The sequence below is a fragment of the Mustela nivalis genome, assembly GCF_964662115.1.
Source record: "Mustela nivalis genome assembly, chromosome: 6".
NCBI lineage: Eukaryota > Metazoa > Chordata > Mammalia > Carnivora > Mustelidae > Mustela > Mustela nivalis.
Window position 1 is genome coordinate 117,257,563 of NC_139025.1, and position 26,405 is coordinate 117,283,967.

General features: G+C 45.3%; 2 protein-coding genes across 8 annotated transcripts in view; both read right to left on the reverse strand.

Annotated features, from left to right (window-relative positions):
* Positions 1-10,707, reverse strand: part of PTPN9 (protein tyrosine phosphatase non-receptor type 9) — an 85,223-nt gene extending 74,516 nt beyond the window's left edge. Inside the window, exon 1 of the mRNA XM_082735856.1 lies at positions 9,864-10,707. Within this exon, the coding sequence (XP_082591982.1) occupies positions 9,864-9,926 (63 nt within the window). The 5' untranslated portion in view covers positions 9,927-10,707. The remainder of the gene's footprint in view (positions 1-9,863) is intronic.
* A 13,298-nt stretch (positions 10,708-24,005) lies between these two features.
* The window catches only part of SNUPN (snurportin 1), a 41,682-nt gene continuing 39,282 nt past the window's right edge, over positions 24,006-26,405 (reverse strand). For all 7 annotated transcript variants that reach the window (XM_082735919.1, XM_082735921.1, XM_082735915.1 and 4 more), the window contains one exon: positions 24,006-24,600. In XM_082735919.1, the coding sequence (XP_082592045.1) occupies positions 24,280-24,600 (321 nt within the window). In that variant the 3' untranslated portion in view covers positions 24,006-24,279. The remainder of the gene's footprint in view (positions 24,601-26,405) is intronic.

A 26,405-nucleotide genomic window follows, 5' to 3' on the forward strand; every position in this document is an offset into this window, starting at 1 on the left:
GCATAGGGGGCAAATGTGATAATGATTGATTTGGAAAAAGAAAATGCCCCCAATTACGTGAGACATCAAGGGAAAATGGTAGAACAAGTGTGACATGGCTGAAATTGCACTACAGGTTTTTAGTATCAGAGTCCGGCGATGGCGTCTAATCTTGACACTGCAGTGGACCAGCCGTTCTATTCTTGGGCATAAATGAGGAACCTGGCTGGCTCAGTCGGTAGAGCATGTGACTCTTGACCTCTGAGTTATGAGTTCAAACCCACATAGAGAGTAGAGCTTACTCAAAAAAATAAAAGAAAAAAAATTTTAATAAAATGAGGGTTAATATTTAGAAGACAGAATTACTAAGTCTTCCAATATAATAAAGGTATACAGGTCAGAGAAGGAGACTCAAATATACTGACCTACCAGTCTTAACTTTTTTTTTTTTCCGAGTTTTAACTTTTACTTCTGTGAAATAGTTCTGCTCCTTTCCCAAGCAGGGTCTGTCTTACTTTTCAAGTCATTAATAAGTACTAAAGGTCAGGTTCCTTTGAGAAAACCTCCAGGTTCTTTTTTTTTTTTTTTTTTTTTTTTTTTTTTTAAGATTTTATTTATGGGGAGCCTGGGTGGCTCAGTGGTTAAGCATCTGCCTTGGGCTCAGGTCATGATCCTGGAGTCCTGGGATCGAGCCCCACATTGAGCTCCCTGCTCAGTGGGAAGCCTGCTTCTCCCTCTCCCACTCCCCCTGCTAGTGTTCTCTCTTTCACTGTGTTTCTTTCTGTCAAGTTAAAAAAAAAAATTATTTATTTATTTGACAGAGAGACATCGAGAGAGGGAACACAAGCAAGGGGGAGTGGGAGACGGAGAAGCAGGCTTCCCACTGAGCAGGGAGCCCAATGTGGGGCTCGATCCCAGGACTCCAGGATCATGACCCGAGCCCAAGGCAGATGCTTAACCACTGAGCCACCCAGGTGCCCCTCCAGGTTCCCTAATATTCACAAAAGCGAAGTCCAAGACCCTTGATATGCTCAGAAATTTTAAGAATAAAATTCTCACATCCAGATGAGATTTTACCTGATTGTTAATTACAGTATCAGTAGTTCCTGGCAATAACAAAAATAATGAGAATTCTTCACCTTTCAAAACCTCATCTTCTTTGCCTCTCTGAAAGGCCTCTACTTAATACTATGAATCATCTGGTCCTTGATGTATGGTTACTTCTGGGGGGAGAGATGACATTTAGCACAGGACATGTGAGGCTGTGGGAAAAGGGAAGTTCTTGGCCACAAGAACCAGGACAAAACCCTTGTCCTTGGGAAAAATGCCAAAAATCTTTGAAGTCCACTGCAAGGCAGTTAAAATTTTAACTTTACTTGATCCCTGTTATAAGAACATAAACCACAGCACAGAATTAGGTTTTGAAACCACATTATAAAGTTCCAAGATAACTATTTTTTCAATTTTATTATTTTTTTCAGATTTTATTTATTTATTTGAGAGAGAGAGAGAGGGAGAGAGAGCAAGCAGGGTGAGTGACAGGCAGAGGGAGAGGGTGAAACAGATTCTCTGCAGAGCAGGGAGCCTGATGCAGGGCTTGATCCCAGGACTCCGGGATCATGACCTGAGCCAAAGGCAGATGCTTAACTGAATGAGACATCCAGGCATGCCTATTCACTTTTTTTTTTTTAAAGTAGGCTCTATGCTGGGCCTCAGGTCCCTGAGATCAAGACCTGAGCTGAAATCAAGAGGGGACATGCAACAGGCTGAGTGACCCAGGGCCCCACAAGATTCTTACTCTCTGGCATTTACATATAAGAATCCATGCTAAGTGATGGTCCATTGGGTGAATATAAATATTTTGCCCCTTGGGATTAGTTTAACCTAACTTAACTCTTAAGTCTTTCACTATTCAAAGATGGAGAATATATGGGACGCCTGGGTGGCTCAGTTGGTTGAGCAGCTGCCTTCGGCCGGGGTCATGATTCAAGCATCCTGGGATCGAGTCCCACATCAGGCTCCTTGCTCAACGGAAGAGCCTGCTCCTCCCTCTGCCTTTGCCTGCCTGTGCTCGCTCTTTCACTCTCTCTCTCTCTCTCACAAATAAATAAAATCTTTAAAACAAAACAAAGATGGAGAATATCATGATAATGGCTAACTTTACCGAATGCTTACTAGGTAACTACATGCACTAGCTTATTAATCCTTATAATAATGTTCTAAACAACATTAACTCTAAAATAGAAATTTTCTTTAGAGGTTCTGAAAGTAAATATTATTTGTTACAGCAACTTAAAGAAATTCATGAATTTTTTTTTTAAAGATTTTATTTATTTATTTGACAGAGAGAGATTACAAGTAGACAGAGAGGCAGGCAGAGAGAGAGAGAGAGAGAGAGGGAAGCAGGCTTTCTGCTGAGTAGAGAGCCCAATGCGGGACTCGATCCCAGGACCCTGAGATCATGACCTGAGCTGAAGGCAGCGGCTTAACCCACTGAGCCACCCAGGCGCCCTCATGAATTATTTTTAATGTGAGAGAAGCACTATACAAGTTATTAAAATCACCTTTGGTCTAAAATTAAAACATATATAAATGCATAAGCATTTTAGAAAACTATTCTATCCTATCAATCACTACTGGGAAATCCATGCAAAATCAAAAGACCCTAAAAATTTATTGCAGAATTTGAATATCCTTAGAATCCTAGCTGAATCTTTATTTTATGGTTTATTACAAAGAGGGAGTTCTCACAACTTAGGTTCAAACAGATATAACCAGGGAGCCCCACTCAACTTTCTGTAGGTTTTAAACATAAAACAGACAAATTAAGAAATACTTAATAATCCTTTATGGTCAAGTTAATTATAATTACATAGCAAATTCAATAAAATTACTTGAGGTCCACTTACAAATATATGTATATGCTCTGGGAAAATAAAATTAAGACAATAACATAATAAGAATGGAGGTAAAGGGGCGCCTGGGTGGCTCAGTGGTTGAGCCGCTGCCTTCGGCTCGGGTCGTGGTCTCCGGGTCCTGGGATCGAGTCCCACGTCGGGCTCTCTGCTCGGCAGGGAGCCTGCTTCCTCCTCTCTCTCTCTCTGCCTGCCTCTCTGCCTACTTGTGATTTCTCTCTGTCAAATAAATAAATAAATAATCTTTAAAAAAAAAAAAAAAAAGAATGGAGGTAAAACATCGCGGCAGTGGTGACTGCTGTGTCCCCACTGTCTGTGCTGCTAGGTCCAGGGGACAGCTGGGGTAGTCCATGTCAAGTGGTGCCCACAGGGAAGAGGGCTCAGCTCAGCACGTGGAAGGCCCTCCCCTACTTTGTAGCGCTCCCCTACATGGGAGAGACCATGCTGAATGTCTTCCTGAGGTCGAGGTTGAGGTCGCATCATGGGAGACCTGAGTTCCTCGCCTAGCCCCTTCTCCACATCAGGGCCAAGCCCCTTCCCTGGGGAGATGGTAATCATACTCTATTCTATAACTCTCACGTGAATCCACTTCCAACCAGTATGAAGATGAATAAAGAGAACCTGGACCACCACCCAGTGTGGACCACAGCACTGGTTTGGACCATGACTCTGCACACAGACCAGAGAAGTCTATGAGACCAGGGTGCCTAAGTGGCTCAGTCATTAAGCATGTGCCTTCAGCTCAAATCATGATCCCAGGGTCCAGGGATTGAGTCCCATGTCGGTCTCCCTACTCAGTGGGGAATCTGCTTCTCCCTCTCCAGCTTCCCCTCCTTGTGTTCCCTCTTTGTCCGTCAATGAATAAATAAAACCTTTAAAAAGAAAATAAAAGTCTACAGGACCTTAAGCACACTTTCCTCACTTGTATCAAATGATGACCAATATACTGATCTTCCATCCCTTTGCTTGTAACAGGAGATGGCTTAAATAAATAACTTAGATGGTCCATGGAAAAGGAAAAAAAAAATTAAGAATGAACATGAGTGGGGTACCTGGGTGGCTCAGTGGGTTAAAGCCTCTGCCTTTGGCTTGGGTCATGATCCCAGGGGTCCTGGGATAGAGTCCCGCATGGGGATCTCTGCTCAGTGGGGAGCCTGCTTCCCCCTCTCTCTCTGCCTGTCTCTCTGCCTGCTTGTGATCTCTGTCAAATAAATAAATAAGTAAAATCAAAAAGAATGAACATGAGTACTGATATGTAGAAATTACCCTTCATACTGCCAGATTTACAATTTTGCCAGCCCACTAAGAAAGGCTTTTATATTTACACATAAAATATAAAAAATGCATTCCAGACACAAAACATCTGGCTTTTTAAAGTTTGGAGAGATAATACTCTTTATTTATTTATTTTTTAAAGATTTTATTTATTTATTTGACAGACAAGATCACAAGTAGGCAGAGAGGCAGGCAGAGAAAGAGAGAGAGAGGAAGCAGGCTCCCTGCTGAGCAGAGAGCCCGATGCGGGGCTCGATCCCAGGACCCTGGGATTATGACCTGAGCTGAAGGCAGAGGCTTTAACCCACTGAGCCACCCAGGCGCCCCGATAATACTCTTTATATTTTGCTCCATGAATAGTTATTTCTCTTGTACAAAGATAAAGAAATTAAAAAATTAAAATTTTATTGTGACCACAACTCAAAATGGAGAACAGACAACTCTATCTTAAGGAAAACATTTTGGGGGAGCACCTAGATGGCTCAGAAGGTTAAGCATCTGCCTTCAGCTCAAGTCAAGATCCCAGGACCAGCTTCAGGCTCCCTGCTCAGTGGGGAGCCTGCTTCTCCCTCTCCCTCTGCTGTTCCCCCTGCTCGCACACTCTCTCACTCTATCTGAAATAAATAAATAAAATCTTTAAAAAACAACAACACATTTTCCCACAGAGTACTTTCATCACATATTCTTGCATAGACTGGATAATATGTCTCTATTGACAGTACCTAGGGCTGAATAAAGGTTTTCCAAAATTTTTCTTCCGTTCATCTTTTTAAAAAGATTTTATTTATTTATTTGAGAGTGAGCGAGCGAGAGAGCACAAGCAGGGGCAGAGGGAGAGGGAGAAGCAGACTCCCCGCTGAGCAAGGAGCCAGACACCAGGCTCTATCCCAGGAACCCAAGATCAAGACCTGAACTAAAGGCAGAGGCTTAACCTTCTGAGCCACCCAGGCACCCCTCTCTTCTGTGCATTTTTCAAACCATATTTTAAGCATCATCATCAAAACTAAATATACACATATCAAACAAAAACCAACAAAACTGGCTACTATATGTCCATGCAGACATCTTAGTAAGTTGACTAACTGCTTCATGAGAGGTTATGTAGTATAATGGAATATTTCGCACTGGAGGCAGAATAACACAGATCTGGGTGGAAATCATGGTTCCATCACTTGCTAGCTATGTGACCTTGGGCAACTTCCTTCTCTTAGTCGGAGTTTTCTTATTTGCAAAATGAGGTAATAATTCCAACCTTATGAGGATTAATTGTATGTGAAATGCCCAGCACAGAGTCTGACTCAAAGCAGGAGCTCAGGAAACAGTTACTGTTATTACCCCGTTATTCATGTAAGCCCCTTAAAGGCAAAGCACACTTGTTCTTGTAACTCAACTGCAGGCTCTCTAATTGCTGAGGACTGAAAAAATAAAGGCAAGGAACATCAAAGTTACAAATGAAGATGTGGGGGGGCACCTGGGTGGCTCAGGTGGTTAAGCATCTGCCTTCAGCTCAGCTCATGATCCCAGGGTCCTAGAATGGAGCCCCACATCGGGCTCCCTGCTCAGTGGGGAGTCTTTTTCTCCCTCTCCCTCTGGTTCTCCTTCCTCCACCCCCCAACCCTGGCTTGTGTTCTCTCCTCTCTCACTCACTGTCTCAAAAAAATAAATAAAATAATTTTTTAAATGAGAATTTGGTATAATATCAGTTTAACACGTGCCGAGACAAGACACTATGAAGCAAAAATGATGACCTTCAGACTTTACGTGTCAAAATGAACAATATTCTTACCATATCAAAATAAACAATGTCTTGGGGCGCCTGGGTGGCTCAGTGGGCTGAGCCTCTGCCTTCAGCTCAGGTCATGATTTCACGGTGCTGGGATCAAGCCCTGCACCGGGCTCTCTGCTCAGAGGGGAGTTTGCTTCCCCCCCCCCTCTCTGCCTGCCTCTCTGCCTACTTGTAATCTCTCTCTGTCAAATAAATAAATAAAATCTTTAAACAACAACAACAAAAAACAAAATAAACAATGTCCTTATTTTTATAAGCCCCTCAAAAAGGAGATGCTGCTGCCTATATACAATCCACGTTCAGAATCACTCTTCATTCCACAAGTACTTCCAGAATGTCCACAGGCTAACTGTCAGTCATTAGGCAAGGTACATAGGACAGTAAGCAAAAGCAGACACAGTTCTAATCCTCATGGAGCTTCTAATCATGTAATCCCACAAATACTGTAAACTTGTGAAAAGTGAATATAAAGGACAGTACATGGTATTCTAACGGCCAGTAACACAGATCTAACCTAACTGGGGAAATCAAGGAAGGCCTTCCTGAGGAAGCAAAAGCTAAGAGCTGAAGGCTGAAGAGGGAGTTAACAGTGGAGGGTGTTTCCAGACAGGGGAAAGCCGTGGTGTTTCCAGACAGGTGCAAAGACCCAGTAGCAGGAGAAAATAGCAAGAATAGGCAACCAAAAGGCAAGTGTGTTTGGAGGAAAGATGAGGTGTGAGAATTAGCTAGGGCTCTAGACCACAGAGGGGTTGAGGCACTTTAGATCATGTTCAAGAGTTGGAACATCCTAGGATGCCAGGGTGGCTCAGTCTGTTGGGTGTCTGCCTTTGACTCAGGTCATGATCCCAGGATCCTGAGATTGAGCCCTGCTTCAGGCTCCCTGCTCAGGGGGGAGCCTGCTTCTCCCTTTCCATCTGCCTGCTGCTCTGCCTACTTGCGCTCTCTCTGGCAAATAAATTAATAAAATCTTAAAAAGAAAAAAGAGTTGTAACATCCCAAGAGAAATGAAAAGCCACTGAAAGGTTTTATAAATGCTTATTTTAGGGGCAGAGAGGGTAAAGGGAAGATGCAATTAGATGTGCAATTTGTCTTTGCCTCTGGAAGAAGAGTAAAGGAATGCAAATGGATCAGGCAGGAAACAAAAGCCTTGTCAGGATATGACAATAGCTTGGGGACTAGGGTGATGGTGGTAGTGGAATTAGTAGATAAATTCAAGAGATGTTCAGGAAAATCTGATGATGTGTCAGGGCTGAGGTAGAGCAAACTGTCTAAGACGACTTCTGGGTTTCTGATCCACATGACTGTAGAGAAGGATACCTATATTCAGGAGAGATCTGCTCCAGAAACATCTTCAAGGTTGACACTTACACACCCTCAAAAGGACCTAAATGCATAAATGCACTGCACTTTTGCCTGAACCTGTGTTAACCCAGTGTGATCCCCTACTTTACTTATGATATGGGGTTCCAAAAGTCAAATTGACTATCAAAGCAAAATGTTTCCAACACTGAGGGTACTTCAAAGATTCTACCACAAGCTTTGAAATCAACTCCAAATGAGTTCTAAAACTGGTTTGAGCAATGGGACAGCATTATGGAATGAATGTGTCATTTCCCATGATGACTACTTAGACAGGACTAATTTGAATTTGATGCTGCTTAAGGTAAACATTTTAAATAAATCTTCACAGTGAAGAGTGCTCTTCTGTGATATTAAACTAAAACATGAAATTTTATCAGGCATTAATTACTATTGAAATTATTCTTTTATGTTTGTTTCAACATTTTGAAATGCCTATAGAAAATCTGACATTTTGTAGGTAAAAGTATGATTTTTAAAACCCCACATTCGGGTCGACTGGGTGGCTCAGTGGTTAAAGCTTCTGCCTTCAGCTCAGGTCATGATCCCAGGGTCCTGGGATCAAGCCCCAGCATTGGGCTCTCTGCTCAGCAGGGAGTCTGCTTCCCTTTCTCTCTGCCTGCCTCTCTGCCCACTTGTGATCTCTGTCAAATAAATACATAAAAATCTTAAAAAAAAAAAACCCACATCCCTTGTTGATCTTAATATATATTTTACTGTTCCCATCCAGTCCTCGTTAATGACCATCACATTATTCACTGTAAAAGATTTTTACTAAACACACTGGTACATGTATATAGTCTATGCAGAGTAAAGCACTGACTTTATCAATACTTCAATACTTAAAAATTTACTTTCCTTGGTTTTAATTTTTTAATGTGTACCCTCCTGCCATCTTCATAGTGGAATAGTAATGCTTTGAAGTATTAGAAACATAGAAACTCTAAATCAGACCAATTCAAGAAAAGAAGTGAAGAAGTTTTGCCTCTTTAAAATCAACCTAACAGGGGCACCTGGGTGGCTCAGTTGGTTAAGCAGCTGCCTTCAGCTCATGTCATGATGCTGGAGTCCTTGGATCGAGTCCTGCATCCGGCTCCCTGCTCAGCAGAGAGCCTGCTTCTCCCTCTCCCTCTGCCTGCTGCTCTGCTACTTGTGATCTCTCTCTCTCTGTTAAATAATAAATAAAATGTTAAAATAAAATAAAATCAACCTAACACATCATACCTTAGTACTGAAATTTCCCTAATTCTAGAGTGAGAGGGGCTCCTTGGCCACCTGCTTACACTAGGCCCTGACAAGCATTTTATTAACACTCAAATGCAGTTACCAGGATGTTACCACTGCTTGTACTGAGCAGAATTCTATTTTTTCTCCCATGCTGATTTTATCTCAAGGCGTGAAAGGGCAAGACAGTGGTCTGAGGCCAAATGTGAAAAATGTCATCTCCACAAATGAGGAGAAAAGTCAAGAGCTTCTTAAAAACTAGTTTGTAAAACCAGACTGTCTCCACCCTAGAGACTGCGCTACCAAAAGTGGTCCTTAGGAACAAGGGTTGAAGAGCTTGAAACGAGTTACCAATATGGTTCATCTTTTTATTTCAGGGTTATTTTTGCTTTTTTTGTTTTTTTAATATGAAATCAGACTATGACTATATTTGAGCATAGCAAAGGCCGGGTATGGGCAGTGCCAAGGAAGAGACAGCGCAAAGGCTTTAGGGTACCCCAATCTCAGTAGCAGACTTACCGATCTTCGGGGGAGGGAAAGTTACAACACCCCTGGCCTTTTCCCTTACCCAAACCCCCAGAATGACACCGCAAACAACTTCCTTCTGGGAACTGAAGGTCATAAGCTTTAAGGGACAATGGAGCTCCATGTAGGCTCCAGAAAGATGGAGACAGCGAGATGAGATGGGGGGCAGGGAAGTGGGGGTGAAGGCATGCGCCCATTCTCAAAGAGTGAATAGGGCGATCCAGGCCAGGGACTTCGGGAGGATGAAAAGGCCTGGATCTTCCAGAATCTGCCTAAATAGGCCTGTCACAGCCCTCTGAGCAGCCCGAGGTGCTCGTCTGGAAATCTAGGGCATCTATGTAGCCAGTGCCTGTAACCGCTCTGCTCCGGAGGGGGGATGGTACCCGAAGGAGCTCTCCCCCCAAACTGGGGCTTTGCCTGTCCTTTAAAAAACCCCACAAACCCTCAAGGAAATAACCTGAACATTGGGGTGGAGGGGCCAGAGGAAAAGTAAGGCGTCCGGCAAATGTTGCGGGTTGGGGGTGGTGAGAGGGACAGGGAGGCCCCCCCAGTACGAGGAACTTGAATTACCACCGGAATGGGGGGAGGGGGCGATGTGAGGCCCGCAAGCCTCAAGAACAGAAGAGGCCGGGAGCCGCGTCCAGCCGCGTCCCCCGTGTGGGGGGCTGACGGCCTTGGGCGCGGTCGCCGGGGGAAGGGGCACCCAGGGACCGGGGGTGGGGGGGCGGCGCGCGGCCTCGAGGCCGACCTAGGCCTCGGGGGTCCGGACACACCCACTGCCGCGCCGGGGCCCCACTTACCTGCTCCTCCTCCGGGGTCAGCTCCGGCGCCATGTCGGGCTGGGGCGCGGTCGTGGGCTCCATCCCGCCGCCGCCGCCGCCGCCCGGCCGACCGAACGCGCCCGGGAGCGCGGGGAGCCGGGAGCAGCCGGCCGCCGCTTCCGCGTCTCCGCGCCTCAGCAGCCCGAGGCTGGCTCGCTCATGCTGGGGCCGGCGGGGCCGGGCGGCCGCGAACGCCGCTTCTGTCTCCTCAGGGAAAAGCTCTCACAACTGTCGCTCTTTTCAGGGCGGAAATCCTTTTTTATTTTCTTCGCTCCTTTCCCCGCACTCCCCCTCCTCTCCCGGAAAAAAACAAAACAAAACAAAACAAAACAAACAAAACCGAGGTGCCGGCGAGGAGCTAACAGCCGAGCGGAATTTCAAAAGGAAATAAGGAACTCAAGAACTTTCTGCGCCCGGAGCGGGGGCTCGCGGCGGAAATTTCCCGAAGGCCGCCGGCCTCCTCGGCGTCTAGCCTTCCCGGGCCGCGCTCCCGCTCCTCCGGAGCGTAACGAGGAGTCCTCGGCGACGCGGGCCCCGGCGACCTGCGCGGCGGCGGCCTCCCAACCCCGTTCCTCAAAAGCCGCGGCGGCGGGAGGGAGGGAAGGGGAGAAGGAGCGAGGAAGAGGCGCCCCCCTCCGGGCTCAGGGCCAGCGCTGCGGCCGCGCCGCGTCCGCCCGAGCCCCCCGCGGCTCCATTGAGAAACCGAGCGTCTCATTCACAAACAGGCGGCGGAGAGGGCTGGCGGCGCGCGGACGCTGTCCGGGAGGGGGAGACAGAGAGGAGCCGGGGCTGGGGAAGCAGTGAGCGGGGGAGGGGAGACCGCAGGGACCCGCGCGGGGAGGGGCTTGGGCGACTCGGGGCTGCGGGGACGCGGAACCCGGGAGGAAGGGCGGTGAGCTTAACGCTTCAGCCCCGTGGAGGAGGAAGAGAATGCATTCGTCTGAAAACGCCGCCTGGGTGACTTGCTGCCCCCGGGCGTCTGAGCGACCCACAATGCTCCTCTAGCTCCGTGTTGCTTGCTGACTAAAAGACCCTGTGAGCGCTGCCTGGAGGTGTAGGCTTCTGGTGAAGGAACAGACCCTGCTAAATCGAGGCGCGCACGCCCTCCTTCTCTTTGCCGGCGGTGTCCTGTTCTTCCTGGCCAGTACGGCTGGATTTTAGTCCCTCACAAAAGCAGCAACCGGTTTCAAACGTCATTCAAGGAATCACGCAACCTTTGCAAACCTTAGATTTTCACTCTGGCAATCACAGCAAAGAGCTTGTGGGTGTTACAGAATACAGTCTTGGAGTCAGTTTGAGAGGCGCAGGGAAGGCCGGGCTGGTCAGTTCCGTTGTTGCACCATTTCAGACCAAAAAGAAATATTCCAGCAGGGTTCCAGCTAACAAGCAACAGCTAGTCCCCAAGGGCTAGAGCCCTGGAGAGCTAGGAGAGAGACCCAAGGGAGAGGTCTACAGACAACCAAGGAAGAAGGTGCTCTGCCTTCCCATGCGCCTTCTAGGACTTCAGAAGTAACCTCTGACTTCACTTCATTTCTGCATCATTGCAATAGGAACTTCAGGTTGTCCTTGGTTAGAAAAGTATTGTAAAAGGACTTGTCACGATTTCAAATCCATGTTTTTGAAAGTTTGTTTTGGACAAAGTTATTTGTGGTTTGAATTTGTTGTGATGACATTGTTTTGAGGTTGGGTTTTAGGACTTTCTTATCGAACTATTGCACCTGGAGTGGAGAGGAACATTACGTCACTGCCACCATAGTAACAGCAGTGGTGTCCATCATGTGATGGCCTTTTAAACTTTAAAAACTAGGAGCTTTGACAAGTAACTCTGGAGTGTTCAGTCTGGGCAAGGCTACTCTTTGCTCAGCTAAATGGCTCTCCAAAGATCTTGAAACACTTTGCTCCTACTGTGGCCAGGCTACTCATGGTTAGCAGTGGTGTTAAGGGTACAGCAGTCTGAGGAAGAGAAGAGATATCTGCTCTGGCCTTGGCCAGGCTACTACTGTAGGCAGTGGCACAAGACACGTAAATATTCCTGGAGTGATAACCTTCCTGGCAGTCCACTTGGTTGGCCAGCACTGGTGCTATGGTCTGCTAGCCACATTCCCCAAGCAGAGAGAGACCAAACCTGGCAGCTGATAGCTCACTTTTATTTGGAAGGGCTGACTCTACCAAGAACCAACTGGTAGAAATGTACACATCATCTGAATCTGGACTTTCTTTTATCCTCCCTTTGGCTGAAACAATAGTGTAATTAACCTATCATTGGTTTAAGGTATGTTATTTCCTTATTGACTTAATAAGAGACATTATCCTATATGCTACTGGCTTGTGAAATATAACTGTAAGTTATAATTCCTGCAGTGAAACTGTGTTAAATTATTGGCAAAGATAATGTCAGGCGCTGAGCATAATTTGCTATGAATAAAACAAGTAAGCTCTGGTACTTGGATCTGTTTCTATCTCAGGTAGGCCATCATCCCAACAGTCTATTTAGTAAACAAGTACAATTTTATGCCATGCACTGGTCTATCCAATGCGGTTACAACAATGAAAAAGACATGGTCTCTTCCACACGTGAGGATATGGAATGATCTTGAGTTGTATTTTAAAGTGGAAACAGCAAGACTCAAATAGTACACATAATGATGACACTTGTACAAAGAAAGAAAAAGAACATATAAACATATTAAACTTATTTATACATAGAAAAGGTTTGGTAGGGTACTCTAGGAAGGTCACTGAGTATTTTTCGAGAGGGGAAGGAAGGGAAAGCCTTTCTCCTATATGGTCTTTTGTACATTTTAAGTTGTTGGGTTTTTTTTTTTTTTTAAGATTATTTATTTACTTGACAGACAGAAATCACAAGTAGGCAGAGAGGCAGATAGAGAGAAGAAAACAGGCTCCTTGCTGAGCAGAAAGCCCGATGGGGGCCTCGATCCCAAGACCCTGAGATCATGACCTGAGCCGAAGGCAGAGGCTTAACCCACTGAGCCATCCAGGAGTCCTTTTTTTTTTTTTAAACTTTTTATTGAAATGTAATATACATACAGAAAGGAGAAAATGTAAGTATACACCATGATGACTTTTCACCCATGTGACCAGCACACAGATCAAGAAATAGAACATTCCTGACTTGCCAAAGTCCCCCTTATGTCCTCTCCTAGTCCCTACTCTTCTCGAGAGTAACCACTATTTTGGCTTCTAATAGCCTAGTGTATCTGTGTTTAAATTTTGCATGTGGATATATAACCTTTCCCCCAAACTTTTAATAATAACTTAAATATAATTTTTCTCCTGGAGCAGGCAGATGGCTCTAGGACTAAGCTAGAGTGGGGCACCTGGGTGGCTCAGTCGGTTAACCGTCTGTCTGCCTTTAGCTCAGGTCATGATCCCGGGGTCCCAGGATGGAGCACCACTTCTCCCTCTCCCATACTCCTCCCTTTTTCAAATAAATAAATAAGATCTTAAAAAAAAAAAAAAATAGGATGAAGGTGAAGTAGGAAATGGTAGGACCTGAGCAGTACATACCGCTGACCAAGGAAAATTTTGCCTGGTGATCCTCAGGACACCAGGGGTCAGTGATTTATTCAAAGTCACAGCTAATTGAGCAGTATTGAGCTAGAACTCAGATCCAGGCATTCAAACTCCTAGTACAGAGATTTGGTGAAGAGAGTTAATAAAGGGAAAGGTTTAACAGAGTGAGCTAGGAAAGAGAACTCAGCAGTGTTTTCAGAGGCACAGCTGTGCATGTGGGCGTGTGGGTGTGTCAGGGAACAGTTCTCCAGAACTGCTTGCCTATTACAGTCCTAACAGGACAATGTTTGGAAGTTTCCGAGCAGACACATGGGTAACAAAACTAAGTGTAAGGGAGCTGGCTGGATTAGCTCCCGTTCGGTCATCTCAGGAGAATCAGAGTACAAAGCCTTGCCTTTAACCACAGGCTCAAGCCAACAAAACCAAGTATGGTACTGTCATCCTGCTCAATCAAATCTTAGAGATGCAAATGGTTTCTAACAACAAAAGATTGGAAACAATATAATGGCCCATCAGTAGAAAACTCAGTAAATAAATTATAGTACACACATACACTGAAATATTAAGTTCATATTTATTTATTATGTCCCTACCATGTGCCAGGCATTGTTCTACATGCCTTTCATTCATCTCACCTCACCATCGCAGTATGAGGTAGCTGAAATTATCCTTATTAAAAAAAAAAAAAAAATCGGGACGCCTGGATGGCTCAGTGGGTTAAGCCTCTGCCTTTGACTCGGGTCATGATCTCAGGGTCCTGGAATCGAGCCCCACATCGGGCTCTCTGCTCAGCAGGGAACCTGCTTCCCCCACTCTCTTTGCCTGCCTCTCTGCCTACTTGTGATCTCTCTCTCTCTCTCTCTCTGTCAAATAAATAGATAAATAATCTTTTTTAAAAAATCAAGGTATATCCACAGGTATTGATATAGCTTCCTCAGATTTTTAATTTTTTTTTAAAGATTTTTATTTATTTATTTGACAGAACGAGAGAGCAGGAGAGCACAAGCAGTGGGAGTGGCAAAGAGAGAGGGAGAAGGCTGCCCACCAAGCGGGGAGCCTGATGCAGGGCTCAATCCCAGGATCCATGGATCATGACCCCAGCCAAAGGCAGACTGACTGAGCCACACAGGTACCCCCAAAATCACATTTTTATCAAATTAACATGAACTGAAATCTGAAAGTGAAAAATAAATGACAAAGAGGGAATCTCGGGGGGAGGGGTGTTAAGTATTGTACTTTTGTCTTTTGCTTTTAAAGCAAAGATTTCAGGTCTCTGTCTAGAAAGGTTATCCTCCCCTTCCTCTCCCATCTTCTTCACCAGACAAATGGAACTCATCCTTAAGTTCTTAGCTCGAAAGTCACTTCCTCAGCAAGATCTTCCTTGGCTATTCCCTAAACTGAATTAGACATTCTATTGCTCTCTCTTTCCCATTTATTTATTTATTTGTTTGTTTATTTATATCAAAGAGCCAATCACAGTTTCTAACTGTGCCCTTGTTTCTATGTCCATCAGCCTAGTCTCTATCTGCTCTACTAGATTATAAGCTCCAGGAGGGCAGGAACCACCTCTGTCTTGTTACCGCCTGACCCCTCAGCATCTAGAGCCTGGTACCTAGTAGGCAGGCCTTTCATAAATGTGTTGGATGACTGAATCAGTGAAGACAGCCGCCTTAACAAAAATAAATAAATAAATGAAATAAAACTTAAAAAGATAGCCACCTTAACTCTGAGACCTCTAGCTTGCATTTTCTCCTGCCTTTCTTATATTTGTCCAGGTATACTTAGTTGGAAAAGAGGTAGTTCCAAAGCTGTGATTGAAATTTTACAACATTTTCTCCCGAAACACCTTTACTTCTAAAATCCAAAGCTCATGGGGCACCTGGGTGGCTCCGCTGGTTAATCATCTGCCTTTGGTTCAGGTCATGAGCCCCACAACAGGCTGGCTCAATAAAATCTCTCTCGGGGCACCTGGGTGGCTCAGTGGGTTAAGCCTCTGCCTTCGGCTCAGGTCATGATCTCAGGGTCCTGGGATCGAGTCCCGCATCGGGCTCTCTGCTCAGCAGGGAGCCTGCTTCCTCCTCTCTCTCTCTGCCTGCCTCTCAGTGTACTTGTAATTTCTCTCTGTCAAATAAATAAATAAATAAAATCTTTAAAAATAATAAATAAAAAATAAATAAAATCTCTCTCTCTCTTTTTTAAAAGATTTTATTTATTTATTTGACAGAGAGAGAGAGAGAGAGACATCACAAGTAGGCAGAGAGACAGGCAGAGAGAGAGGAGAATCAGACTCCCTGCTGAGCAGAGATGCTAGACTCAATCCTGGGGCCCCAAGATCATGACCTAAGCTGAAGGCAGAGGCTTAAACCACTGAGCCACCCAGGCACCCCTGCTCAATAAAATCTTAAAAAATAAAAATAAAAAAATAAAATCCAAAGTTTCTCCCAAACATTGCTCTAAAATGTCTACTGCCGGGGCGCCTGGGTGGCTCAGTGGGTTAAGCCGCTGCCTTCGGCTCAGGTCATGATCTCAGAGTCCTGGGATCGAGTCCCGCATCGGGCTCTCTGCTCAGCAGAGAGCCTGCTTCCCTCTCTCTCTCTCTCTGCCTGCCTCTCCATCTACTTGTGATTTCTCTCTGTCAAATAAATAAATAAAAAAAAAAAAATAAAAATAAAATGTCTACTGCCTTTAGAAAAGATGTGTTGTGTTATGCACACATACTTTGTCTATAAAAGATCCCCCCCAAATTCTTTTTTATTTTTTAAGATTTTATTTATTTATTTGACAGAGATCACAAGTGGGCAGAGATGCAGGCAGAGAGAGAGGAGGAAGCAGGCTTCCTGCGGAGCAGAGAGCCTGATGCTGCTGCTGGGCTTGATCCCAAAACCCTGGAATCACGACCTGAGCTGAAAGCAGAGGCTTTAACCTACTGAGCTACCCAGGCGCCCCTCCCCCAAAGATTCTTACTGCGTTTTTTCTAAAAGGCAAATGGATACAGGCTAAATGAGGTCACACAGCTAACCAATGTCTAGGGGGAACGTTTTCTTCTTGTTTACTCATAGGCTAAATCTATCAGCACTAGAATGACTGAAGGTGTGCTCTGCAAGGAAGGTGAAAAAATCCTATCCCATGTAGATTGCATTTCCCCTATTACCCAAAATACTTCCCTACTGCTGTTCTTAGCTGGTTTTTTTTTTTTTTCTTTTTAAACAAGAACATGAGCTGTCTCCTTCCATATACAGTTTTCTCATCTGACACCTTATGCACCACTCCTAAATCATGGGTTAATCAGCCGCTATTCTTTTTGTTTGTTTTTAAAGATTTTATTTATTTATTTGACAGAGAGAGAGAGAGAGAGACAGAGACAGCAGCAAGAGATGGAATACAAGCAGGGGGAGTGGGAAAGGGAGAAACAGGCTTCCCGCTGAGGAGGGAGCTGGATGTGAATCTCCATCCCAGGACCCCGTGATCATGACCCGATCCTAAGGCAGACGCTTAACAACTGAACCACTCACGCGCCCCAATCAGTCACTAGTCTATGTTACTTTTGTATCTGACACCTGTGTCTAGGGTTTACCTAACACTCTGATGACAATTATTTGCTTCCTTGCCCATTTCTCCTACCTAGACCACAAGCTCTCTGGGGGCAGGGACCATGTCTTGGTCCCTCCTCTTTCTTTAGGACCTAGTGTGATACACTGCACACAGTAGGTGGTGCTCAGTCAATGTTTGCTGAAAGAATGGATCCATCCTTTTCTAGCCAACAAGGTCCAATTTTTATCAAAGAATACTAAACTGACTTGATTACTTTGGATACTCTGTTGCTTATGAAAAAACTTTCAATGTAAGAGGGAGGTACCATCTGATTACCCTGCTTTCACTCTGACTTATCTGTGTTAACCCTAGTCGAGAGCAGAATGGATAAATTAAGTCCACAAATAGAACCTTGTCTGAACCAGTTTCAACTTCCTCCCTTACAAAAGCTTTTGTTATGTTGCCAGCGAGAAGCAGAAATGACAGACTGGAGTTCCATCTTTTATTTCCCCAGTTTGACTGCGGAGAAAACCTGCAGGGCAAAAGCAGAGGGAGAGGCTTGAAGAGCCCCGCCAGCCTGCTGGAAGGAAGCTCGCTACAAATGCTAGTGGTCTGTGCCAAGTCTTAGCCAGAAGAGCTCTCTGGATTTTAAATTTTGTCTCTTCTGGTTTTATACCATCTCTGAGGATGAGGAGAATGCCTCTGGGCTGGGCCCCCATGGTGAGGCCTATCCCCCAGTTTTGCAGGCTGCCTCTGGCCACTGTTTCTGCCTCCTCAACACAGACATAAAAATTCACTTTTCTCAAAACAATCACTATCACTGGGAATGGATGTGAGAAACAAATGCACACATCCTAGATTAGGGGCTCTGTTTCTGCCCTCAGATATTTGCTGCCTGAGGCCACTCTAAATTCATCTTCACTACTGCCAGCCTCCCAGCTCTGCCACGCCCCCCTCCTCCTCATCTGCCTTGCAGTGGGTTGACCCGCTGTGGAGGGGCACAGGGCCAAAGCAACACCTAAGACCAAACCTCTCAGGACTTGGGGGGGAAACAAAAATTTTAGATTAATTTGGTTCTAAAGCTTTTGATCTTGCTTTCGCACAGCAAAGGAAACAATCGACAAAACCAAAAGACACTGACAGAATGGGAGAAGATATACGCAAATGACATCAGATAAAGGGGTAACATTCAAAATCAATAAAGAACTTATCAAACTCAACACCCAAAGAACAAATAATACAATCAAGAAATGGGCAGAGGACATGAACAGACATTTCTGCCAAGACATCCAGATGGCCAACAGACTCGTGAAAAAGTGCTCCATATCACTTGGCATCAGAGAAATACAAATCAAAACCACAATGGATACCACCTCATGCCAGTCAGAACAGCTAAAATTAACAAGTCAGGAAATGACAGATGCTGGCGAGGATGTGGAGAAAGGGGAACCCTCCTACACTGTTGATGGGAATGCAAGCTGGTCTAGCCACTCTGGAAAACAGTTTGGAGTTTCCTCAAAAAGTTGAAAATAGAGCTTCCCTATGACCCAGCAATTGCACCCCTGGGTATTTACCCTAAAGATACAAATGTAGTGATCTGAAGGGGCATGTGCACCCAAATGTTTATAGCAGCAATGTCCACAATAATCCAACTATGGAAAGAACCTAGATGTCCATCAACAGATGAATGGATAAAGAAGATGTGGTGTATATATACAATGGAACAGCCATTAAAACCCCTGAAATCTTGCCATTTGTAAAGACGAGGGTGGAACTAGAGGCTATTATGCTGAGTGAAGTAAGTCAGTCAGAGAAAGACAATTATCATATGATCTGATATGAGGAATTGAAGAGGCAGGGTGGAGGTTGTGGGGGGGTAGGGAAGGAAAAAATGAAACAAGGTGGGATCGGGAAGGAGACAAACCATAAGAGACTCTTAATCTCACAAAACAAACTGAGGGTTGCTGAGGGGAGTGTTAGGGAGAGGGTGGTTGGGTTATGGACATTGGGGAGGGTATGTGCTGTGGTGAGTGCTATGAAATGTGTAAGCCTGAGGATTTACAGACCTGTACCCCTGGGGCAAATAATACATTATATATTAATAAAAATAATTAATTAAAAAAAGAAAAAAATTAATTTGGTTCTAGGGGTGCCTGGGTGGCATAGTCGGTTAAGCGTCAGACTCTTGGTTTCGGCTCAGGTTTTGATCTCAAGGTCGTGATATTTAGCCCTAACGGGTCCGTGCTCAGTGCAGGGTCTGCTTAAAACACTTTCTCCCTCTCCCTCTGCCCCTCCCCCCCGGATGCATATGCATTCTCTAAAATAAATAAATAAAATCTTAAAAAAAAAAAATTTGGGTTTAATCACAGAATCCTAAGACAGGGCAGAACTCAGAAATCAGTGCATCTTACCAAAACAAGCAGTCATACTCTTGCCAAGATCTCAGGGCTTTTGTCTACTTTTCCTGCCCTACATATCACAATGCATAAGACAAATGACCACATCTGCTTAAAAATATGTATTGTGAGGTTTTTGCTCACTTCCTTACTAGAGAGGAAATCTGTAGCTATGAAGATCATTTCTTTCCCTCCTCCAGTGTATGAGAAGTTTTTAAGTTGTCCTTTTAAGCACATTCAGAGAACTAAATATAGTTCTTGTTCTTAGAACTTGCAGCATATCCAACCATCCGTTAGCTGTCCACCACACACTTCCACTCAGCCTCCTCTCCAGGGCCACTCCAGTGACCTCTCCAGGGTCACTCCTCTGTGCAGTAAAGAAAAGGGACTGTCCCTTAAACTGCCTTCTCATTCCAGCTCACCATTTCATTTACCCAGCTGACATTTTAATCCAGGCCAGGCACTGGGGAGCTAAAGATGAGTAAGACCAGGTTTCTGAACCTGAAAGATTTTGCAGTCTAGGGGTGCCTGGGTGGCTCAGTTGGTTAAGTGTCTGTCTGCCTTTGGCTCAGGTCATGTTCCTGGGTGTTGGGATAGAGCTCCAAGTTGAGCTCTCTGCTCAGAGGGGAGCGTGTTTCTCCCTTTCCCTCTGCCTGCTGCTCAGCCTTCTTGTGCACGTACACTCTGTCTCTGTCAAATAAATAAATAAAAATCTTTGGGGGAAAAAAAGGAGCTTGCAATCTAACAGAGGGAGTGTGAAGTAAGGAATTTAATGTTGCCAAAGAGAAGTTGTCCTTTACCCTCTTCGGCTCCTAGGAAATAACCTCCAAGTCTTTGAAATGTCCTGAGAAAGTTTCTGTGTTGGCCTGGGGGGGGTCTTCGGCCACACCAGATAGTCTAGCAGTGTGACGGGGGGAAAGGAGGACTTTTGATCATGTGTAATCAGTTATACCTCTGGAGAGGCTGGAGACTGAGGTCCACCAACTAGATCCAAATGAAAAGTCTCCAATAAAAACTTGGGACACCAAGGCTCAGGTGAAATTCTCTGGTTGACTGTACTCCCTGAGGACCATCATACACAGGTCCCAGAGACATAAATGCTATCCATGATTCCACTGGAAGAAGACACCTGGAAGATCCACGTTTGGAACTTTCAGGACTTGGCCCCATGCATTTCTGCCCTAGGCTAACTAATCTGTTTCCTATCACCGTGACAGACTCTATCCCTAAGTATAACAGCTTTCAGTGAGTTCTGTGAGTTCTTCTGGAGAATTATCAAACCGAAGTATGGTCTCGGGGACTATCCCTAAACTTGGGAGAGAGATATATGCAGTGGGATGGGGAGGGCACAAACATGAGAATGGCTAATTCTACCTGCAGAGGTAAAGTTTCAACCAGGTATCTGCTGAATAGAGTTTTCCAAAGATGTGTAGATATATTTACCAGATGAATGAAATCCGAGTGAGGAGGGACATGGTGGTGGGTGTGGAAGGATGTAACATGAAACACATGTGTTTGTATAAGGAACTGTAGAGAAGATCCCTGGAGAGGAGGCAGTAAAGGAAGGAAGGTAATTTATGATGCTGGACAGATATACTAAGCCCAGGTCATGAAGAAACTTGCATGGCAGGCTGAGAAGCCTGTAGGCAATGGGAAATCCTTGAAGCAATGCATTTTTAGAAAGGATCACTCTGCCAGTTGTGGCAGGAGTGGATAGGGTGGATGGGGAGGATCGGTGGCAGGAAACTAGGTAAGAAACTCTGGCAGTACTCCAGGATGAGAAAGACTTGAATTAAGGTCTTGGGTCATAGAGGAAATGGAGAAGAGAGAGGTGGAGTTTAAAGGATGTGGTGACTCGCTAGCTGTAAAAGGTAAGAAATGGACAGGAATCATCAGAATACCTACGTTCCTAGCTGGGGTGACTAAATGCTACTAACAATGACAAGGATCCCAGGAAGAGAGCAGGACTGAGAGGGACTGTGGGGGAGAGATAATGAGTTCAGTTTGGGACATGCCAAGTTTGAGAGGTGACTGGGAGATTGGCTGGTAAGGAGTTAGATATATAGATAGGGCTAGAGTTCATGGAAGGCATCAGCAAATACACAGTTGAAGTCAGAAAAGAGAAAGGCTGGGAAATGTCCCTTATATTTGGAAAAGAGGGGACCAGCAGTCCCTTGATGAGAGCACTCAAAAGTGATAGGAACAGAAGTCAGATTTCTGACACGAGTGTGAAGTGAACTAGTGAAAAAGCAGTGATTATAGACAAACTGTTATCAAACACAAGGGAATTAGGACAACACCAACTCTTTGATGCAGGCATTAGAACCCAGCTTGGCTTTCTGAGTCAACAGTAAAACAACTAAGACTGCTTACTTTGCAGCAACTGGTTGAAAAGCCTAGTCTTTTCCAGGTGTGTGTGTTCCAGTGGCACTTGAGATGACATAGGTGATCTCAACTAGTAGTCCTTAGCTAACTCATGCCAAGCTGGCCCTCTAGCCAAGGCAAGTGGGGTAGGCCACGAGCGATGCTATCAGCTAGGATCCTTTAGTTGCAAGCCCAGAAATCAGTTCTGGCTAATTTAAGCAAGATAGAATTTACTGGGTGTTCATTGGTTTAACAGCAAGAACAAGCAACACTCTTTACCCTTCCAAGGGCAAAATAAATGAATTCCAGCAGATTCACTTTCTTTGTTCCTCTGCTCAGGATTACAGATTCTTGGTGAGGAGTGTGTGACTGGTCCATCTTGAGTCATGAGCCTGATGTTTGGCTGAAGGAGGGCAGTTCCCCTAGATGACAGCTCCACCAGACCACACATACTGCATGGGGAAGAGATCATCCCACAAAAAAGAAACTGTTCACTATTCAGAAGGGTGGCCAGAAAGCTAATACCAAATCACAACAACTTATTGATGTAGCCATCTTTGAAAGAGGTGGCAGGAGGTGGTTTTACAATTCATAAGAAATACGACCAGAAGACACGCCATTCAGTGATTGATCATACTGGCTCCTCTGAAGGGGCACTCCTCTGAAATATATACTTCAAGCTATCATTGAACAATATCAAGCTATGCTTGGCAATAAGTTTGCCTGGTATGTTCTGTGGCTCCTGCATCTCTCTCCTAAGAGTGTCCTTTTGTGGAAGTAGTCTCTCCAGACTGGCTTATTTCTGAGCAGAGCCCAGCCAAGTCTCTACTGATACAAGCTAGCATGCCCAACTCCTGAAATGATGCAGTTGGCTTGCTGAGAGCACAGACCAGTGCATTCTTCTTGGGGAGATCATGCAGCATCTAGGCAGCTGACAGCATGCTTCTTGGCAACAGGAATACAATGCTCCTGTTGCAGAACTGACTGGAATTCAGAAAAGAGCGTATTGGTGTAGGCATGCCTCAATCTGCAGCCAGCAGGATCATTATGGGGGTGGGAAGGGTTGTCTTCCTTCTCTGATTTTTATAGAATCAGCTCAAGCAGCTCTGTAAGAGCCCAGCATTGAGGCTAGCTCCACTGGTGTGCTGCATTTGTGTCATCGGGCTCCACTTAACCACAACTTCTGCCCAGATCTGTTCCCAGAATTAACACAAAGGAACCAACTGCCAGTCAAACAAAGATCTGACCTGCATGCCTCCAATATTTTGTCCACAGGACACCAGCTAGTATTGCTGGAGTGAAATAGCGAACTTTTTGTCCAATAAAAGAAATCCTAGAAAGGTGGAAAGCAGTGTGAGCTGCAGATTGAGGTCATGGGAAATGGGACACATTTCCTGAACACAGAACAGAAACGAATTGGTTGGTTTTAGACGCTATCTTCCACGCCACTGCTGCCAAAGAGCCCTAGTTTACAAATCTGAATGGATCTGGCCTGCTCAAAGTTCTTCCATGGCATAAAATCTAAAACCTGATACCCAGGCCTACCTCTCTCTCTCCAGCCTCTTCCTGGGCATCTCCCAAACCCTCATTTAAGTCTGAGCCATGCTGAACCTGTTTCAGGTCCCAGAGCGAGTCTGGCCTGCTCCAGAGGGAGCAGCTGCATACCCTCCAGCCTCTGTGACAAACTCCTGCTCTCCTCCTGTTCTGCTTGTCCCTGGAGCACTTTCAATCCTGCCCTCAGCCTCAGTCTAACTCCAGTTTCCTCTATGGTTAGAGCTCGTGCCCTCTGCTATCCTGCCCCAGGCTCTCTGCATCTTTCAGCCCTAAAGCAATCTTCTCACCTTCCTGCTGGTGGGTTCCTTTCCTCCACTGGATTGTTAATCTGCAGGGCAGAGTCTGAGTCCTATCTATCTCCACAACCCCCTTTATCTACATCACTGCTGGCCCAGCACAAGGCTTATCTTCTGGAAGGCTCAATGTTTGTTGAAGTTGTGAATGAACTCCATTTGCATTTTATCTCTGGCATTGTCTAAACCAAAGAAAATCACACTTCTCAGAAGAGGGAACATATTTAAATACCAAGAACTGCAGTTCCTGGTAAGACCTTTTAGAAAATGACGTTAGTAACAGCAGCAACTGGAAACTCAGCAGAATGCTTAAGTGCTAAAAACAGTGAAATGGGCCAAGACTTGAACAGTCATGGTTTAGGTACCTGGGGCAGGGTGGGGGGTTGGGGGGAGAGTCAAGGTTGGGGAGGGTCATGACCAGCTAAAGTTTAAGAACCACAAACAACTTCTTTCGTAAGAATTACCTATATTTACACTGTGAATATCTGGGTTACACTTTTTACAGGAATTACTGCTCAAATCCAAAGACCACCCAATCTGGGAACCTCATTCAATGGTCTGAGCCAGCATTTCTTTTCTGATAGGAGATAAGCTGTATCCAGCTGGAGTGGCTTTGGAAAGTCCACTCAAAAATGAAATAACCTGATGTTGTCACTATCTTCCTCCCCAGCCTTCTTTTTGGGACGAAGCACCATCCTGTGATTCCACAAGGAGCCATGCTGTTTAGTTCTCCATGAGGCTCTCAGCGGGGTCCAGGCTACGGGAAGGACTCTTCGGCCTGGGAGTGGACAGGTGTTCCAACTCATAGCGCCCGTTCTCGGATGCCTTGTGTGCAACATTCTCCTTCATGCCTTCCTGGCTTCTTTTATGCTCAATAATCTGCTGGAGCTGGAGCCTGGCGTATTCTGGCTTGGTGGTCAGCGGGCCGGCTGGCATGGCTACGCCAAGAACATCTGACACCATGTAGGGGCGCAGCCAGCCCACTAGAGGAGTGCTTCCAGGGCTATAGTGGGTCTGCTTGTGGTAGAAGAGGAGTCCATCTACCTACAAAAAGGGGAAGCGAGTGACCAAAATGACTTCTGGGCCCCCCTGTTTCCAGAAGAGCCTAGGCACACAGGGGCAGCTCTAGCGGGCCAACTCCCTTTTCTGGATCACTGCCAGAGGGAGAAGAATCCTTATTTCTCACATGTGCACAATTTCTCTAGATGAAGAAATGGCCTAGTAAATTAAATTTTAGAAAATAAAAACATACATAGCACCTTCTTGTTTACAGGCTGCTTGCTACCCGCTACTTTATCCTCCTGCCCACCATCGAGGGTGTTTAAGAAAAGAGGCTAGGGCTAGCTCTGGGGTCCTCCCTAAAAACACAGTATGGGGGGGCTCAGGTGGCAGAGTCGGTTGAGTGCCTGACTCTTGGTTTCAGCTCAGGTGGTGATCTCAGAGTCATGAGATTGAGCCCCACATGGGGCTCCACGCTCAGTATGGTGTCAGCATGAGATTCTCTCTTCCTTTCCCTCCCTTCCCACTTGGGCTCTCAATCTCTCTAAAATAAATAAATATTAAAAAGAAAACAAAACAGGGGCACCTGGGTGACTCGGTTAAGCATCTGCCTTTGGCTCAGGTCACAGTCCCAGGGTCCTGGGATGGAGCCTTATATTGGGCTCCCTACTTGATGTGAAGTCTGCTTCTCCCTCTCCCTCTGCTCCTTCCCTGACTTGTGCTCTCTTTCTATCTCTTACTCACTTTCATTCTCAAGTAAACAAATAAAAATCCTTTAAAAAAATTTAAAAATTAAAAAAATAAGTAAAACTAAATAAAAATAAAAACACAGTATGAAGCTGAAATTCAACTTGAGCCCAGGTCGTCTGTACCCAGATTCCATGCATTTTTCACCACTCAGATGTCTCTGTAATGGAGAATGTATTCCACACAGGGAACAAAGCAGGGGAACTGGACAGGCCTCTCCAAGACACTGGACTGCTGAGCACAGGGGAAACAGGCTGTCAGGAAGCTCTGTTCCCTATGCCATTGTTGGTTGCCACACCTCCCCCTAAATTGTCTGCGAGCTATGTTCTGGGAAACTCAGTTTTTCTCAACGGGAAGACCTCCTACAGTCCCACATTTTCTTTTCCACGATTCAGTGACTCATCTCTAAAAAGCATTTATTGTCACTGGGGCATACGGATTATAAATAAAGATGGTGTTCTTACCACCTTCTTAATTGACTCCCAGAAATGAAGGCAACTTGGCCTTTGCCATTTCCTCATTTGGGAAGCTGTGATCCTTTTTTTTTCTTTTTTTAAGATTTTATTTATTTGTTTGACAGAGAGAGAGATTAGAAGGAGGCAGAGAGGCAGGCAGAGGGAAAGGAGGAAGCACGTTCCCTGCTGAGCAGAGAGCCCAATATGGGGCTCGATCCCAGGATCCTGAGACCATGACCTGAGCCTAAGGCATAGGATTAACCCACTGAGCCACCCAGGCGCCCTGGGAGCTGTGACCCCTTTAGCAAAATATTGGGTTCAAGCAAATTCTTTTTTTTTTTTTTTTTAAGATTTTATTTATTTATTTGACAGAGAGAGAGATCACAAATAGGCAGAGAGGTGTGGGGGGGCGGGCAGGGAAGCAGGCTCCTGGCTGAGCAGAGAGCCCGATGCGGGGCTTGATCCCAGGACCCTGAGATCATGACCTGAGCTGAAGGCAGAGGCTTAACCCACTGAGCCACCCAGGAGCTCCAAGTTCAAGCAAATTCTTGTGGGTGACTAGGAAGAATTTTAAAGGTTGTGAGGGGCAAAGAAAAGTTTTTGTGCTGAGCCTGGAGACAGTAACTGCAGGTTCTAAGGATGACAAAA